The following is a 19,243-nucleotide window of genomic DNA, read 5'->3' as shown; positions in this document are numbered from 1 at the left end:
ATACTATCAAAATAGTATATTTTATTGTGATAGTATCGCATATTTCTTTCTTTCTTTCTTTCTTTCTTTCTTTCTTTCCTTCTTTCTTTCAATTATTAGAAATTGCAATACATAAATAAAAAAGAAATGAACAAACAAACAAACTTATTTATTTATTTGTTTATTTATTTATTTATGCATAACAATTAGTAGTAATTGTAATGGACAAACAAACAAACAAACAAACAAATAAATACAATACAATACAATAGTATATTTTATTGTGCTATCATTATATCTATTTATTTATTTATTTGTTTGTTTGTTTATTACAATTACTAATAATTGTAATAAACAAACAAACAAACAAACAAATAAATAAATAAATAAATGCAATACTGTCACATTAAATATATAATATTTATTTAAATAAAATATTTGAATTATAATTGAAATATGATTTGAGTTTTACTGTATAAAGAGATATAATGTGGGTGTATTCTCTCCCTGGGGGTAACAGCTTTCCCATCATCCAATATTATAATTCAGTATAATATACGATTCAGCAAACTCGTGGCTTGGGTTTTGTTTTCAGGGAAAGTGAAACTGTGTGTCTGTATTTAAGCCGAGTGGAGCTCAGAGACAGACATTTCTCACTTCAGCACAGCAGACATGACATTCTCTCTCATCATTAACACCATCATGACCGTCAGGAGGTAAGAACTGAAATGACTTCATCCATTCATTCACTATCGCTAAAAGGAAGACATTACATTGATTTTAATTATTTTTTTATTTGCAAAATTTTTAATGTTTTATAACTTAATGCATGATTATGCTCCATCACATCTACTAACACTATTATAAATACTGTATTTATTCATTAAATAAATACAGTATTTATAATAGTGATAGTAGATGCAGTCATACAGAGGGCTTTGTCAATAATGTTCATTTTCCTTTGAGTAGTGTACAATTTTTCGTTCTTTATTACTGTGGTACAGCCAATACTGCAGTGAGATCTCCTTTTTGTTGTTGTTAATAATAATAATAATAATAATAATAATAATAATAATAATAATAATAATAATAATAACAACTGCAATAAAGTTGATACTAAGTTGATTTAGTTAAAGTCCTCCTCTACTGTATTATACTGTAGCTGTTCTTGTATGTGCATGCAGCACATCTCCCTTACAATAATAATAATGTAAGTCACTCTGGATAAGAGAGTTTGCTAAATAATGTAAGTCACTCTGGATAAGAGAGTTTGCTAAATAATGTAAGTCACTCTGGATAAGAGAGTTTCCTCTTCATCTTACGTAAATGTAAGATGAAGAGGAAAAAGAATACATCACCATCATCATCACACCAAGACATTTATATAAAATATCAATATATAAGTATTAACCTTATCTAGAGCGATGTACAAATGTGTTTTGAAGTCTCTATCAATAAACACTTTTACACAGGATCACTAGGACACAAACTTAAAATATCATCAACCTAAGGGCTCTGTTTTCTGTCGGAGGATTAAATCTTTTTTTAATATATAAAACAAACAGTTGAATTAAGAGCTAGTTTAAGTGTCTCAGGAAGAGGTAGATGTTAAGCTGTTAAGATGTTAAGAGGTAGATAAAGCTGTTCTAACATCTAGGGGAAGTTCATTCCACCATCCTGATGCCAGAACTGAAGCATATCTTTAGGGACAAAGCTACAAACAGACTCTCCATTAATAAATACATTCTGACCAATAATAATGTTGTTACGTGATATGGACAAAGCAAGAACATCACTTTAAAACCCCATTGAAACCACATAAATCTAAGTGCCTTGACTAAGATGGCAGACTAACACAATTATTATGGAACATTTCCCTGGGTGAAATCTTTTAGTGTAGAACACACCAAAGCAACTTCATATTTCCAAAGGTCATGCTCATTTGCTGTTATTGTTCTTTTCATCACTATTTAATACTTTTTAGCATGTTCATTGAAAACTGAATGGAAAACCTAAAAGTCTGATTAAAACAACCCTGCATGGTCCACTTGAGTTATACAGAGTTACAGAGGACTCTCTCTCGCCATCTCAACCACACCTTCATCTCAACCACACCTTCATCCACCACATGATCTCATTTAACTTTCGTTTGCATGAGAAGGAGTTGCTGATGTGTGGATGCTGGAAACCGAATGCAAATATTTTACAAATTCCTCTCTCCTTTACCCTCACACATTTGCAAAAAGTATTTCAATGAATCTCAGCTTCTGTTCACCAGGAAGGAAAAGCTACAAACAAACAATTAATCAAACACTTATCAATACTTTCTGACCAATCAGAATTCAACAGCACCGAGAGGGAAAAAGAAAAGCTGCTTTTTGTCATAATGTTATTTTGGATGTGTTATGTTTTTTATGTTCAAAGGAGAACATAAAGCTGCAGCGATGTCTTTACCACAAACAAAGAAGAAGAAAATAAAGTGAGTGGTCTGAGATATGTCACTTCACACAAACACTCTAATCTAATTATAATGTAAAGATTGCATAAGCAGATCTCACACCATATGTGATGTTAAAGGGGCAGTTTGTATAATGTACGACTATTCTAGAGTATCACAAATACTTTAGACATAATTGTTTTTTCCAACCTAGAAATTTCTCGGCCACAATTTCTATCATGTTTAGATTATACACAGAGTAGCAAAGCTAAACAAATGGCACAGAACTCATAACTGTGCAAACTGTAAGGCATTGGATTGTGGTTTAAAGAAATAACCCTGAAATGTGTGGCTTTAAAAATAAAAAAGATTTTTAAAATTTGACAATGGCTCCCTCTGGTGGTTTTGAGGAACCCTTCCACCCCAAACCCCTACCATTACCCTTAGGAAAAAAAAAAACACTCCAGGTGAGTACAACATAGAAGCTGTTGTGAATCTATGTTTCACAGTATTGAAGGCTTGCTGTTTTTTTTTTTTTTTTTACTGCAGGGTCTTAGGTTTTCCTTTTAATAGTAGTAGCCATAGTGCTGAAGCTTGAAGTCTGAAGCCTTAAGCACTATTCGGACGGGACTAGTTTTACGTGGGGACGTGGGGGTAAAGTAATTATTACCAGAGCCTCTCGGTGATTTTAGTCCCGTCCGAATGCGCCATCTCGGTAATCATTACGGACAATGTCAGTAAAGATTACGGCGACTTTTACCTTCTGTAAAAAGGTCCGGAAAAATTACCTCAGGTAATACTAATCCCGTCCGAATAGACCCGCTGTAAATATGTATGGTAAAATTCCGTCATTTCCTTTTTAAAAGTAGTTTTTGGCGCATTTTGCAAGCATGGAGGTGCTTGAAACAGGAAGCAACGTCATACGCACATGACCACAAGGAGGTTACTGTGGTGCGTAAAGTGAGTTACCCCTCCCACTTCTGCTAGTTTTTCTGAGATGTCTTGTCCCGTGCGAATTGGCCAATTAATATTACAGACGTCGTGAGGTAAAATTGCATTACTCCACGTCCCCACGTAAAACTAGTCCCGTCCGAATAGTGCTTTAGAAAATCTGAAAAACTCTGAAAAATTTTAAATCCAGAATTGAATCCCTTCTTTCAGAAAATTCTTGTGGGAAACTGAGTGAAAGTATACCCAAGCAATATAGAAATTCATTAAAGTTAACCATCCTTGGCTCATCCCAGTCATTTCACTCACACCATCTAATAAGTGAGATGAACTAATTCAAATACATATTTAAATGAATTCAACACCAGCATCATTTGGATGGTTGTATTAAATGTTCTCTCACTATCATTTAGCCTGAACATTTCTCATTTAATCCACCAGATGGATTCATTGTAAAGTTTTGAAAATCTTTTTCATTTTTAAAGCCACACATTTCAGGTTCATTTATTTAAACCTCAATATAGAGCCTTATGATCATACTGTTCCATTTTAGAAGAGGAGCTGTTATATCCATTTACTAAGCAGGCTGGGTTTCGTACGATACTAAGAAATCCTGGAAGGAATCCAATCACTTAATTACTGGGTGAAAAAAATCAATTACATACATACATACATACATACATACATACATACATACATACATACATACATACCATACATTACATACATTACATACATTACATACATACATACATACATACATACATACATGCATACAGGCATACATACATACATACATACATACATACATACATACATACATACATACATACATACATACATACATACATACATACATACATACATACATACATACATACATACATACATACATACATACATACATACATACATACATACATGCATACATACATGCATACATACATACATACATACATCCATACATACACACATACATACATACATACATACATACATACATACATACATACATACATACATACATACATACATACATACATACATACATACATACATACATACATACATACATACATACATACATACATACATACATACACACATACATACATACATACATACATACATACATACATACATACATACATACATCATACATACATACATACATACATACATACATACATACATACATACATACATACATACATACATACATACATACATACATACATACATTCATACATACATACATACATACATACATACATACATACATACATACATACATACATACATACATACATATACATACATACATACATACATACATACATACATACATACATACATACATACATACATACATACATACATACATACATGCATACATACATACATACATACATACATACATACATACATACATACATACATACATACATACATACATACATACATACATACATACCATACATTACATACATTACATACATTACATACATACATACATACATACATGGTGTGGAGCGGAAATGTCCAGGCTAGATCTTACAATATCCCCACTATATTTTAACTTATAATATGCAAATTATTCATAAACCTTTTATGAATTATTTCATAATCCAAAGGCACCTTATCCAAAATGTACATCAAAGCTATGCTGTATGTCCTATACATTGTAAATGTATTACTATATTCAACACAATTTAAAAATAATAAGGGTGTTTTAAAAAGCTGCATTTGAGGTCAGAGACTGCTGATGTGTGTAAGGGATTTAAACTATATATATATATATATATATATATATATATATATATATATATATATATATATATATATATATGTAAAAATGTAAATATCAAAATAAATCAATAGGATATATATATATATGTGTGTGTGTGTGTGTGTGTGTGTGTGTGTGTGTGTGTGTGTGTGTGTGTGTGTGTGTGTGTGTGTGTGTGTGTTCTTCTCTAAAGAAATGCATTTGGAGCCACAGCACCACCATTTATCGACTACCTGAAAGAGATTCTCAGACGCTACCCTGATGGAGGACAGATACTGAAGGTGATAATGTTAACCATATTTCTAAAGCATGATTGTTTTTTTCCTGTAGAACAAATCATTTATTCTAATGTTAAATGTTACATGTACTTTGACAACAATTATAGTACTCTATGTCTCATATTTCATTTATGACTTTATAATCCTCTCTATTAACTTAATAGTTCTGTCTAATCAACTTTATACCATAATACTTTATAATGTGTAATACTTCATGAACTCTTTCATATTGATTTCATTATTAACACTTTGTAATTCTCCCTTAACCTTACATATCCATTTCATAAACCATTTTATAAATTTCTCCATAATATCTTGATACTTCATGTTCTTTCATTCTTAATTACATCTTTATAGAAAGTCAGCATACTTTGTGAAAATCTTTACCTTTTTTGCACATTACACCCTGAAAAATAAAATAAATTAAGACGTTTTGAGTTGTATGTACATATTAAAAAACTCATAATCAAAGTGAAAACATTTTAAAACATTCTGAAGGATTATTTAAAAAAAAAATAGTTAAATACCTGCTTTGGTAAAGTGAACAGCCCCTTGGACTATACCATTATAAACTTGATCATATACAACCAGTTAAAGATCAAGAACCAGGCTAAATGCCCCACCTGACATCAATTGTAGTAGTTTCTGATTACTTTAGAATAAAAATCAGTGGTTTCTTGAAGATTTAACTAGTAGTAGTGCATGATACTGCAAAGAATTCACCATGGTTGTGAAAGTGCTTTTAGAAACTAAGGCTTTAGCTGTCCCTCTGAGTACTGTACCAATCATCATTAAGAAGTAGAAAGAGTATGGAACCACCAATATTGCCTAGATCAGGCCTTCTACCAAAACTGGATCACTGAGCTAGGAGGATATTGATCAGAGAAGCTACCAAGAGGTGAAAGGCAATTTTGAAGGACTTGCAATCATTTTGACTGGGACTGGTCAGTCTGTGCATGTGACAACTATCTCATAAGCTTTACACAAAGCTGGCCTGTATGGCAGGGTGGGAAGAGGGAAGCCTTTGATGAGGCTGGCAAAATGTGCTATGGTCTGATGAGACCACAATTGATTGCTATGTTTGGTAAAAAAGCAAACACAGCACACCATCCAAAACACACCATACCTACCGTGAAGCATGGTATGTTGTTTTATGGGTGTCTCTCTTCAGCAGGGACTGGATTATTGGTTAGGATCGAAGAACAAATGGATGCTGCTAAGTTAATCCAATTTCTTGTGGAAAGCCTGCAAAATGATTTCTTTTTAAATGGTTTTGATTCGAGGATGTATGACAAATAAAATAACTATTTCAAAGGGGTTTTATGAGAGAGAATGAGAGAAGTTTTAATTATTTGTTGTTTAACAGGAGCTGATACAGAATGCAGATGATGCCAGAGCATCAAAAACCATATTCATTCACGATAAGAGAAGATATGGCACAGAAAGTGTGTGGAGTCAAGAACTGGGAACGTATCAAGGTAATTATATAAGTATTTACAAAACTGAAACAGACCTTTCCAATCATGGCAAGTTCTACACTGTGATAAATATCCTGTATTTTATAGTAAATAAACATACAGAAATCTAGCTATAAGTGAAAAGGACACATTACAATACATTTGTAACACATTAAACTACTGGATTCTTTTCTATCTCAAAGCAAGTTGCTTCCAACATGATTTCCATTGTACTACTATGAAACTACAATTGGTACACTGCAAAAACAAAACTCAACTAGATTAGTAAAGTTCATCGTGACAAACTTTGATGTTGGCTTTGACGGTGCAAGTATTCGCAAAGGCCGGTGCATTTTGGAGGCGATTGCACAGAAAGATTGTGAAAGCTACTGGACTGCTAGGGTGCCAATACTTTTGGAGGTGATTGGCCATGAGCATGTGACGTGATCCGAATACCCGTGGGGCAGTTCCCTTCATTGTGCTGAGTGTTTTGATATGTCACATGTCCATGTTGTGCAAATTTTTAATTTAGCTTGTTTTGGGGGCGAGGCGACACATGACGTCAGGTAACGTGACCAGAATACCCGTGGGGCAGTTCCCCTCATTGTGCTGAGTGTTTTGATATGTCACATGTCCATGTTGTGCAAATTTTTGATTTCGCTTGTTTTGGGGGGCGGAGCTACACGTGACGTCACGTGACGTGACCAGAATACCCGTGGGGCAGTTCCCCTCAATGTGCTGAGTGTTTTGATATGTCACATGTCCATGTTCTGCAAATTTTTGATTTTGCTTGTTTTGGAGGCGGGGCTACACGTGACGTCACGTGACGTGACCATAATACCCGTGAGGCAGTTCCCCTCATTGTGCTGAGTGTTTTGATATGTCACATGTCCATCTTGTGCAAATTTTTAACTTTGTTTGTTTTGGGGCAGGGCTACATGTGACATCACGTGACGTCACGTGACGTGACCATAATACCCGTGGGGCAGTTCCCCTCATTGTGCTGAGTGTTTTGATATGTCACATGTCAATGTTGTGCAAATTTTAAATTTTGCTTGTTTTTGGGGCGGGGCTACATGTGACATCACGTGACGTCATGTGACGTGACCATAATACCCGTGGGGCAGTTCTCCTCATTGTGCTGAGTGTTTTGATATGTCACATGTCCATGTTGTGCAAATTTTTAATTTTGCTTGTTTTTGGGGCGGGGCTACATGTGACATCACGTGACGTCACGTGACATGACCAGAATACCCATGGGGCAGTTCCCCTCAATGTGCTGAGTGTTTTGATATGTCACATGTCCATCTTGTGCAATTTTTTGATTTCGCTTGTTTTGGGAGCGGGGCTACACGTGACGTCACGTGACATTACCAGAATACCCATGGGGCAGTTCCCCTCATTGTGCTGAGTGTTTTGATATGTCACATGTCCCTGTTGTGAAAATTTTTCATTTTCACGTGATGTCATGTGACCTCACGTGACGTGACGTGACCAGAATACCCGTGGGGCAGTTCCCCTCATTGTGCTGAGTGTTTTGATATGTCACATGTCCATGTTGTGCAAATTTTTGATTTCGCTTGTTTTGGGGGGCGTCACTACACGTGACATCATGTGACGTGACCAGAATACCCGTAGGGCAGTTCCCCTCAATGTGCTGAGTGTTTTGATATGTCACATGTCCATGTTGTGCAAATTTTTGATTTCGCTTGTTTTGGGGGCGGGGTTACACGTGATGTCACGTGGTGTCGAGTGACGTTACCTGAATACCCGGTGGGGTGCCAATACTTTTGACAAAAAGTGGTTACTGAGGGTTTGGACATTTCATGTCAATACTGCAGTCATTATGGGATTCTATTTATTTACTGCATAGAACAGTACATGCAATTCTTAATGTTGGATGTATTGCATGTGTGAGAGCTTAGAGGACTTTTCAGAATTCCCTATTCAAGTCTATGGGATGTTCGATCGTCGACTACGGGAAAACCGAAAATTCCATCGGAACTCCGAAATAAAAATTTGGTCTGGAGTAAGGTCCTAAAGAAGCTCTCCGAGTTTGGTGTAAATCGTTCGAAAACTTGCCGAATTACAAACCTCAGAAATTTACAATGGATGTCTATGGGAAAAAAGGCCACTTTGAGCTTCCGAACCGGGAATGCCGGAATTCCGATCGCTTAGAAAAATAGAAGCAACAAACTTCAGACCAGGGTCTACGACATATCCGAATTTGGTACATGTGGCTCGAACGCCCTGGGCCACATTTTTTAAATAAATTTTTGTCTAAAATAATATAATAATAATAACTAGATTTGTAAAGTTTGTCGCGACAAACTTTGATGTTGGCTTTGACGGTGCAAGTATTCGCAAAGGCCGGTGCATGTTTGAGGCGAGTGGAAAGATTGTGAAAGCTACTGGAACGCTAGGGTGCCAATACTTTTGGAGGTGAGCGGACATGAGCATGTGACATGATCCGAATACCCTTGAGTTAGTTCCCCTCATTGTGTTGAGTGTTTTGATATGTCACATGTCCATGTTGTGCAAATTTTTAATTTCCACGTGACGTCACGTGACCTCACGTGACTTCACGTGACGTGACCAGAATACCCGTGGGGCAGTTCCCCTCATTGTGCTGAGTGTTTTGATATGTCACATGTCCATGTTGTGCAAATTTTTGATTTCGCTTGTTTTGGGGGCAGGGCTACACGTGACGTCACGTGACGTGACCAGAATACCCCTGGGGCAGTTCCCCTCAATGTGCTGAGTGTTTTGATATGTCACATGTCTATGTTGTGCAAATTTTTGATTTCATTTGTTTTGGGGGCAGGGCTACACGTGACCTCACGTGACGTGACCAGAATACCCATGGGGCAGTTCCCCTCATTGTGCTGCGTGTTTTGATATGTCATATTTCCATGTTGTGCAAATTTTTAATTTTGCTTGTTTTGGGGGCGGGGCTACACGTGACGTCACGTGACTTGACCAGAATACCCATGGGGCAGTTCCCCTCATTGTGCTGAGTGTTTTGATATGTCACATGTCCATGTTGTGCAAATTTTTAATTTTGCTTGTTTTGGGGGCGGGGCTACATGTGACATCACATGACGTCACGTGACGTGACCATAATACCCGTGGGGCAGTTCCCCTCATTGTGCTGAGTGTTTTGATATGTCACATGTCCATCTTGTGCAAATTTTTAATTTTGCTTGTTTTTGGGGCGGGGCTACATGTGACATCACGTGACGTCACGTCACGTGACCATAATACCCGTGGGGCAGTTCCCCTCATTGTGCTGAGTGTTTTGATATGTCACATGTCAATGTTGTGCAAATTTTTAATTTTGCTTGTTTTTGGGGCGGGGCTACATGTGACATCACGTGATATCACGTGATGTCATGTGATGTGACCAGAATACCCATGGGGCAGGCCGCATTTTTTAAAATAATTTTTTGTCTAATAATAATAATAATAATAATAATAATGATAATAATGATAATAATGATAATAATAATAATAATAATAATAATAATAATAATAATAATAATAATAAGCTTATATAACGGAAATCAGAATGTTGGCTTCTACAAAGCCAACATAATAATGTAAAAAGGAAAGAGACACTACAGTCTTCAAAAATTAAAAAAAATAAATAAATAAAAATCACTGTAATAATCATTTATCTTGTAAAGACCAAGAAATGATCAAATGCAAGTTCAGTAACACACAAACAAAGTTATTCTAGTCTCAGTGAAGTATTATTTTCTGGTTACACAACAGAAAAACTAAATTATCATAAACACAAGAGTATTTATTCTAAAGGATATAATCATAATTATTATTATTTAACCCTTGTATTCTCCTCTGGTCTATCTGACACGGGTGGAAGGTTTAATGAAAGTTTAATGTGTCATAACTTGGGTTTTCTTCCACATATTAGCCTGAAATTGACCAAGGATTGTTCCAAATTATGAACTTTGCAAATAAAATTAATTTGGTCTATTTTCGTTAAACTATGCGTTCAGACCAATATATACTTTGCGTTTTGGATCCTCCAGGGTCAGTTGGACCCGGTCACATTTAGTTGGGCAATAGGTCACACTTTTGACTTTTTAGCGCAATGAACATACATACAGACACAAAAATGCACACATATAATGTCCACTAACACACGCACCACACACACTCTCCTGTAAGAAGTAGAGCTTGAATATACTTTCACCCCATTCCCCCACCACAGGATCACCACAGGACCCTTAGACCAGAATCACTGATCATCAGATTTTATTATAATTTTATAATAGAAACTTTTACCAATGACTTCTGCTGGAGCATTTTACCCAGCAGAGTTCATTGTCGCAGTCAGTGTAACTGCTATATGCAGAGCAATCCAGACATTTGGATACAGCTCTGGTTGGTGGTTGTCCTTAAAAATAAAAGTATTTCCAGAGCCATTGAGTGTGGTAGCAATTATGTGAGGTTTAGGATCTCTTGTGCTAGTGCCTGACCATCAACATCAGCTTCTCCATTTCTGTTAATGTCTCTGCAGTGTTTCTGTAAAAAAATGTGAGTACTGCTTAAATTACTGAATGTACTTTTTGTAATAAAGATACAAAAATAGGATAATTAAAAGTAATGGGTTATATATTTTTGTTAATACTGTCTCCTTTAATATACACAGCTCTGATAGAATAGATAAAGCAACAGCTGAAACAATTAAACTTTCCATTCATAGATTAACTTCCCTCAGTTTCAACACTGCAACACTGCAAAACTAAAGCCAAATTTATATTCAGATAGTATAACATACTCCTGGTGGCACTGCTCTTACAGCACATATACTCTGTTTCTCAATACTATACAATATATTGCCAAAGTAATGTTGACACCTGACCATCACACCCCTATGTGAGACTTCCCTAAACTGTTGCTTAAAATTTGGAAGCACACAAGCACTCTTTGTATGCTGTAGTATTACAGTTTCCCTTCACTGGAACTAAGAGGCCCAAACCTGTTCCAACTTGACAATGCACTGTTGAAACTCTGGGATTTTCTATGTAATTCAATAATGACTGGCACCAGTTCCTACAAACCTTACCTTCACTACTCATGCCCTGCTTTAAATAAGGCTATGATGGATGATAGTCTGGTTGTAGCCAGAGTGTGGTGTGTCAGGGCTCTGGATCAGTGTTCCCACTTTCATGAGGAAACCGTTATTCCGGAATTTGCTTAGCTTTCAAAACATGCCTGTAAACCTATATGGGATTGAACATACATGGTCCTGGTGGGAACAAAAAGTTCTGAGGTAAAGAAAAAGGGACAGGGAGAATTCCGGATCAGTTATCATTGTCAGGTGATCCCACACCAGCAGAATGGCTTTGTCCAGGGTATTACAGTACCACCAGCTATTACAGACCCAAACGCAGGATAGGCAAAATAAACAGGGTTTAATAACAAAGGAAACACTAAACATGACACAGACTGAAGACAAGACAGGACAACTTTAGATTCCGCGCTGCCATTGGCAACGCTGCACTCTTAAATACAAAGGACAATCAGATACAATTAGGAGCGGGTGTGGAAACAGGCAGGAACAGACGAGGGCAGGGCAGAGTAGTGAACCCCCCCCCCCCCCGAGGCGCGGCTCCCGATGCGCCTAATCCTGACAAAGTCCGGGAGAGGGGGCAAGGCACACGGTGAGGCAGGTGGGGGGGAGCAAGGCACACGGCAAGGCAGGTGGGGGGAGCAAGGCACACGGCGAGGCAGGTGGGGGGAGCAAGGCACACGGCGGCGCAGCCAGAGACGAGTGAGCGACGTCCACAGCCGAGCCGGGGGAACGAGCAACGTCCACAGCCGAGCAGGGGGAACAAGCGATGTCCACAGCCGAGCAGGGGGAACGAGCGAAGAGGAGCCGACGGGCCGAGCACCACCCCTGACGCACCGCAACCAATCCCACCTCTCAGGAACCAGGAACGGGAAGGAAGGGAGGGCGGGGAAGAAGAAAAAAATCCTCCATAGAACAGAAAATCCAAAAAATACGGGCCTGCAACACCCCCCACGAACAGGAAGTGGGGCGACATCCTCCACGGAAAAAAAATGTGAAGCGACGCCCCCCAACGGACAAATGTGGGGCGATGTCTCGGGACACCGAAAAAAAAAAAAAATCAGGCTGGCGACATGGCCCGCAACCCGGAAGTGAGGCGACATTCCCTGTGGAGAAACCGGATGCGGAGCAGTGTCCCTCACCAAAAAAATGTGGACGATGTCACCAAACCCGCGAAGTCCAGGGTGAAAAAACCCCAAAATGCTCCCACGATAAGCCGGTCCAAGCTGCTATCTTGCTGGGTCCTGGTGCGGCGGAATCTTCTGTCATGACACGGGGTAAGGACGCGGACCCAAACGCAGGATAGCCCAAATAAACAGGGTTTAATAACAAAGGAAACACTAAACATGACACAGACTGAAGACAAGACAAGACAAGACAACAGTAGATTCTGCGCTGCCATCGGCAACGCGGCACACTTAAATACAAAGGACAATCAGATACAATTGGGAGCGGGTGTGGAAACAGGGAGGAACAGACGAGGGCAGGGCAGACATGTGACGAGGAACATAAACAAACAAGTGCACGTGGCCAAAGTCCGGGCTGAGTCATAACATCCTCTGCTGTCAACCACTGCTGACAGCAGTCCTTCACAGCTGCTGCATGCAAGTTAATTGTACTGACCTGCATGTCCATTAGTGACAAATGTTCCTGGCCTGCCTAAACAAAGCTGACAGACCTGCTATCACAGCAGACAGTATAACTAAAGGCTGGTCTTACCCTGGAGTGGGTTGTCCTTCGAAACCTCAGCGTCTTCAAAAGATCCTCCTCAAGTTCTTTTACCTAGTCTATTGTTTGAACTTTAGATGAAAGAGTCAGATTTAGACCTTCTTGTCTTTTCAGGGTCCTTACAATGGGAGGCTTTGTTTTTATTTAAAGCAATAAAGCAAATAAGTGTACGTATTATATTGTATGTAAAGAAAATAAAATGAAATTTCAAATAAAATGTCTTTCAAATAATCAAACAATTCTAGCATAAGTAAAAGTAATTAAAATGCAAAGATAGTAACAAACCAAGAAACACTATCCAAGTGTTAGCCTGCATTTGTTCTCTAATGCACAATACTTAAGCAATGCAAATGTCCAGGACAGTGCACAGGCTCTTCTAAAAGAGTGATAGGCCCCAGTGTCTATTAAGCAATCATTTGGTTACATGTCATTTTGTGGTTGACTTAATTAATTAATCTCCCTTGTTCATGCAACGCATATGCCACAGCAGTGCCTATGCAATGTGTCATATCTCGCACATCAGAGATTTACATCAGCCAGGCTTACAACCTCCTGTGGTTATATGGAACAGCTTGTACTATTTTCTTCTAGCCATGTTCCACATTTAAAATATATATTTCAGTTATAGAAAAAAGGATACAGATACTCCTGAGCCTCTGATAAATACAACTTATTATCACATAAATCTTCTTCCATCTGTCTAGGTACAGCGTATGGCCCTCTGCAATTTAGCAGTAGCATTTATGGCAGTTGGAATCATAATTGTATTTAATTCATATTCAATTGTTTCATTTCTGTAACCAGGTTTTCTACTTTCAGAAGTTTATTAGCAAACATCAGTTGCTTTTGTTCCTCATTCCTATCCCGTTGAGCTTCTTTACTCCTCTTCCTTTCTCATTTGTTTTTGTTCACTTTGCTCTTGGAAAGGAATGTCCCCTAAAGCGTATTTGGGTTGAGTTTTAGCTGTGGGTTGTAATAGAAAATGTTGTGAATAACAAAAATGAACATTGAACATTCTGTACCAATACGCTCACACACCAAAACTTGGAACATCAAAAAAGTAACATAGGGGAACTGAACTGTTTCCAGTTGCACACTAGGTTGAAGAAACAAGAACATTGCAGGCTGCAGGTGTGTGGAAATAACGGGGACTAAAGGTGTGATCGTTGCACTGCTTGTGCAACAAGACCGTTGCACTGCCTGTGCTAAAACAAGATTAGAGAAAGTCATGCACAGTGGAAGACACACACACATAGCTCCATGCATAAAAGGAGAACTGCCTTACATCCAAGTAACTTGCAAGTGTATTGAATAAAGAAGTTTGATATTCCACAGGACTCTGCTGCTTTCCTCTCTGCAACTTAGTGAAAAGTTCACTTGAACTATTATCTTTGATTAATAGAATAGAATTTCCGCCACATGGTCAAGGGGAATTCATGAATCCTACAACTCCATTCTGACCTATTCTTAAAACAAAGTGAATGAGGAACGGATTTTGTGGTGCTGCAGTGACCAGAAACATTAGCAGTGCTTCTCAAATGCCTGGTTGAAGTATTGCCAGACCACCACATTGACATGGAAATACTCCTGGTATTCCCATAGCTGCAGCTACTGGGAATACCAGGAGTATTCACATTGACATGGAAATACTCCTGGTATTCCCATAGCTGCAGCTACTGGGAGGCATGCTGGGCTTTCCTTGATTGCAAAGGTTGGTGTCACAGAGTCCATTCATTTTCTGACAATTTCCACACAGTGGTTGTATATTCAAAGTGTTCAAGGTAGGCCTCCAGAATGCACATGGAGGCCATCTTGGTCAGCATCAAATCAAATGTGTCACAATGGCAGAAGACATAGCATGAGATATGGTAGGCTGCAACAGTTTCTGGAGTCCTTGCTAGCTCTCACACTGCTCAGCACAGGTTTAGGAGCATTTTGCAACTGGGTTTTGTGGAGGATGGTGAGGACTCCAATGATCTTCAATGGTAGTGTTAGTATGGAGATAGACTCTAGAATCTGATTTTAGCTTGGTGTTTTAAGTCTGCACTTTTCAGGATACCTTCAAAAAATTAAACAAAACAGCACAACAACAGAATATAGTTCTCACTTATTTGTATTGTTAACCCTAATTAAATCATACTATTATTTAAATGATGTAACCAATCAACTAATCAGTGCTTAAATGTAAGGCCTCAAACCCAGTTTGTAGATTAATTGCTCATACTCACAGTTACCAGTTACCCCTAAATCATCTGCACGTCATGTCTTTAATTTTTTTTAAGCTATGACCCAGGAATCAGGCATGACATAAGCATGAGATAATCCTGGCTGACAAACACAGAGATGGTTGAGTTCATTGAACTATCAGATAACATCAATGATATGTTCACCCTGCTGATGTTGTGAAATCCTTCTTGATCTCACACAGTGTTTTTTTTTAGTGAACCAGGCATAACTTCATAATGTCATGAACGCAGGATAAAAGTGGACCCAAACGCAGGATAGCAAAACAAACAGGGTTTAATTACAAAGGAAACACAAAACACAGACTAGAGACAGGACAAGACAACAGTAGATTCTGCGCTGCACAAGGCAATGCAGCACAGTTAAATAGACAGGGTGATCACAATAGGAAACAGGTGTGGAGACAGGGAGGGGCAGACAAAGGTGGGGCAGACACATGACGAGGAACGTAAACACATACACGTGGCCAAAGTCCTGACACTTCATGCTTACTACATACATTTCTGGAATAAAACCAGATGATGTTTTCCCCAGTGTTAAAATTGGAACCTGTAAAAGGTTCAAAAAGCGCAATATGACTTTCAATAAATGTTACTAAACTCTGACAGCATATTCTGTTTAGTCCATTTTCATTTTGACCAATACGTACTGAGTGTAATAACACTTAATTGTTCCGGTAGGACCAGCTCTGTACGCGTTCAATGATGCAGACTTTACTGAGAAGGACTGGGAAGGGATTCAACGAGCAGGGAGGAGCATCAAGTACGATGATCCAACCAAAGTGGGGAGATTTGGCATTGGATTCAATTCTGTTTATCATGTTACAGGTGAAGATGCTCAAAATTCAATAACCATTAATCATACAAGCTTAAAATGTAACAAATGGAATCTACGTGTTTTTTTAATGAAAACTCCATCGGATATCTTTAGATCTGTAAGATCTTTAAATGCTTTCTAATTTCAATAACTTAAAGGATTTAGTCTTAAAATTTAGCAGAATACTCTTGAATAGAATAGGTTTCTATGATCACACTATCACTACACTAGGCATCCTAGCCAGCCATTACAAAGACAATGGAAGGTGGTAGATGTTCAACAACATAACATTTTGCAAATAATAAGCTAAAGAAATCAGCATCAGCAGGAACATCAGCAGGAAGATATCATCAGTAGGAACAAATGTATAACTAATCACTAAGCCAGAATCTCTCCTTCTATTATATAATGACTTTAGTAATTACATTTTTATATGATCTTTTGATTATATGATTTTATATGTAAGTTTTTTGTCAGCATGGTGGTAATTGAGTGACAGGTTTGCTGAAAGGATAGAAAAATGTTGGAAACATGACTTCTATTACAGATAAAATATAATATTTAATATTCTTTCATTTTGTATATATATTTTTTTTCATTCACAGATTTGCCATGGGTATTGAGCTCCAAACACCTTGCAGTTTTTGACCCACAACAGCTGATGTTTGATGATGAGCGTGAGGGTTACCGCTGGTCCCTGAATGATGAAGAGGACAAAAAGCGCCTTTTAGAATTTACAGATCAATTCAAACCTTTTCAGGATATTGTTAATCTAGTCTGTGAGAATGCATGTGCTTGGCAGAAGATCATTAATGAAGGTTACTTTAAAGGAACACTCTTTCGGTTTCCTCTGCGTCATGAGGCCTCTGAAATTTCTGACAATTTATATGACTCCAAGAAGGCCAACCAACTCTTTGACAGCTTCATTCCAAATGCAGATATTAGTGTTTTGTTTCTAAGATCAGTCTCATCCATTTCTTTGTGGCATATTGACTCAAATGACATAGTCACCATTAGGATGAATGTTTCTGCATTATCTCCATCCAGCCCACTCCAGGAAAGTGAGGATTTCAGAAGAAACTGTTTGCAAGGCAAGACTAGCTTTAAAACAGTGTCCTGCAGATTGCCATGTCAAGAAAAAACAACCACCAAGTGGCTTGTGACAGCCTGTCGCTTAACAGAAGGACGTGTACCTGAGATCGACTTGCTCGCTGGCAAACTGAGTTTTTACCCTCAGGTTGACATAGCATTTTGGTGCGACGAAGACAGTGCATGTGGCAGTGGAAGACTGAGCTGCTTCTTGCCCCTTCCAAATAATGAAACAAACAGGACAGGACTCCCTGTTCATATTAATGCATGCTTTGGACTTACAGACAACAGAAGGTACATCAAGTGGCAGGAAGAGGATCAGAAGAATGATAAATCAGCAGAGTGGAATGAGCTGCTAATGAAGGAGGTTCTTCCTCATGTATATTTAAAAATAATCAAAGACAGTATACAACTATCAAGAAAGTCGGTACTGCCTGTAAGTGCTGTGTACAATCTCTGGCCTGATCTGAGAGCGACGGAACACAGGCCACGTTGGCATGAAGTTGCAGTAGATCTTTTACAAAGATTATTCGAAAATCAGGAAATCTTTTCCTTAGCTAAAAATGACAAAAAATGGGTGGTTGCTTCAAATGCAGTTTTTCTGCATAATATTTTTATTGTTTTTTTAACACCATTGTAATAGAAGCATCAGTTCTCACTGTAGCTGGGTAACATACTTCCCATAAACAGTAACAAATACGAATTGCATGAAGACTGTAAAAATAATCAAATGTTTGCAGCTTTTTCTGAAGATTTTATGTTGCTTAAATTGGCAGCCTTAAAGGTGGGGTGCACGAGGTTTGAGAAATGCTTCAGAAAACTGAGTTGGGCTGACAAACAAAACAAACGTTTAGCCAATGAGCAGAAAGGGGCGTGTCTTGTCAACATGTGGCGGAGAGAGTGTTCAGTGTCTGACATTAGTCTGACATTAGCCGAAAGCACTTGAAAGATTGACATGGCGGATAAAAACGGAAAGCGAAAAAGACTTACTATAAGGCAAGAAGCAGGACCTGTGTTAATATAGGATCAGCATTCCAGCGCTGGGGAGAACTGAATGTCTTCCGCGTGAAACAGAGCTAAACCTTTCACGGTGCAACACAAAGTACTACAAAAAAACATTTGACCTGCATTACCACAGTATTACTCAATCAAAACATTTGGGTTGGGGCATGTTTGTTTTGGTGATTTCAAATGGCAACAATGGCTTTCAAACATCGTGCACTCAACCTTTAGGTAATAAATACTATTTAATGATTTACACAAATGTAAATAAAGTTCTATTAAAAGCATATATCTGCTCTGATTAATTCTAGATTCAAAACTCTATCAACTGACTTATTTGGATGCAAACAGTGTAGCTGCATTTGCCAGGAAACACTT

The 19,243-nt window shown here is 38.0% G+C and overlaps 1 protein-coding gene across 1 annotated transcript; it reads left to right on the top strand.

Moving 5' to 3' along the window:
• Positions 1 to 616: 616 nt before the first annotated feature.
• Positions 617 to 19,152, top strand: LOC113661274 (sacsin-like). The gene is made up of 6 exons (XM_047815228.1): positions 617 to 695; positions 2,404 to 2,458; positions 5,347 to 5,434; positions 6,798 to 6,909; positions 16,639 to 16,785; positions 17,380 to 19,152. Exons 2-6 carry the CDS (start codon positions 2,424 to 2,426, stop codon positions 18,501 to 18,503), a joined length of 1,506 nt encoding a protein of 501 aa, XP_047671184.1. The 5' UTR covers positions 617 to 695; positions 2,404 to 2,423; the 3' UTR covers positions 18,504 to 19,152.
• The last annotated feature ends 91 nt before the right edge of the window (positions 19,153 to 19,243 follow it).

This window comes from Tachysurus fulvidraco, chromosome 6 (genome assembly GCF_022655615.1).
Source record: "Tachysurus fulvidraco isolate hzauxx_2018 chromosome 6, HZAU_PFXX_2.0, whole genome shotgun sequence".
Taxonomy (NCBI): Eukaryota; Metazoa; Chordata; class Actinopteri; order Siluriformes; family Bagridae; genus Tachysurus; species Tachysurus fulvidraco.
The sequence above is the reverse complement of the archived record's forward strand: the minus strand, read 5'-3'. Positions and strand labels throughout refer to the sequence as shown.

Bases quoted from the DNA above. Each gene is read 5' to 3' on its own strand.
- LOC113661274 (XM_047815228.1), top strand. From the start codon at position 2,424: ATGTCTTTACCACAAACAAAGAAGAAGAAAATAAA. The intron at 5,435-6,797 runs GTGATAATGTTA...GTTGTTTAACAG, and splicing joins ATGGAGGACAGATACTGAAG to GAGCTGATACAGAATGCAGA. The intron at 16,786-17,379 runs GTGAAGATGCTC...TTTCATTCACAG, and splicing joins TTCTGTTTATCATGTTACAG to ATTTGCCATGGGTATTGAGC.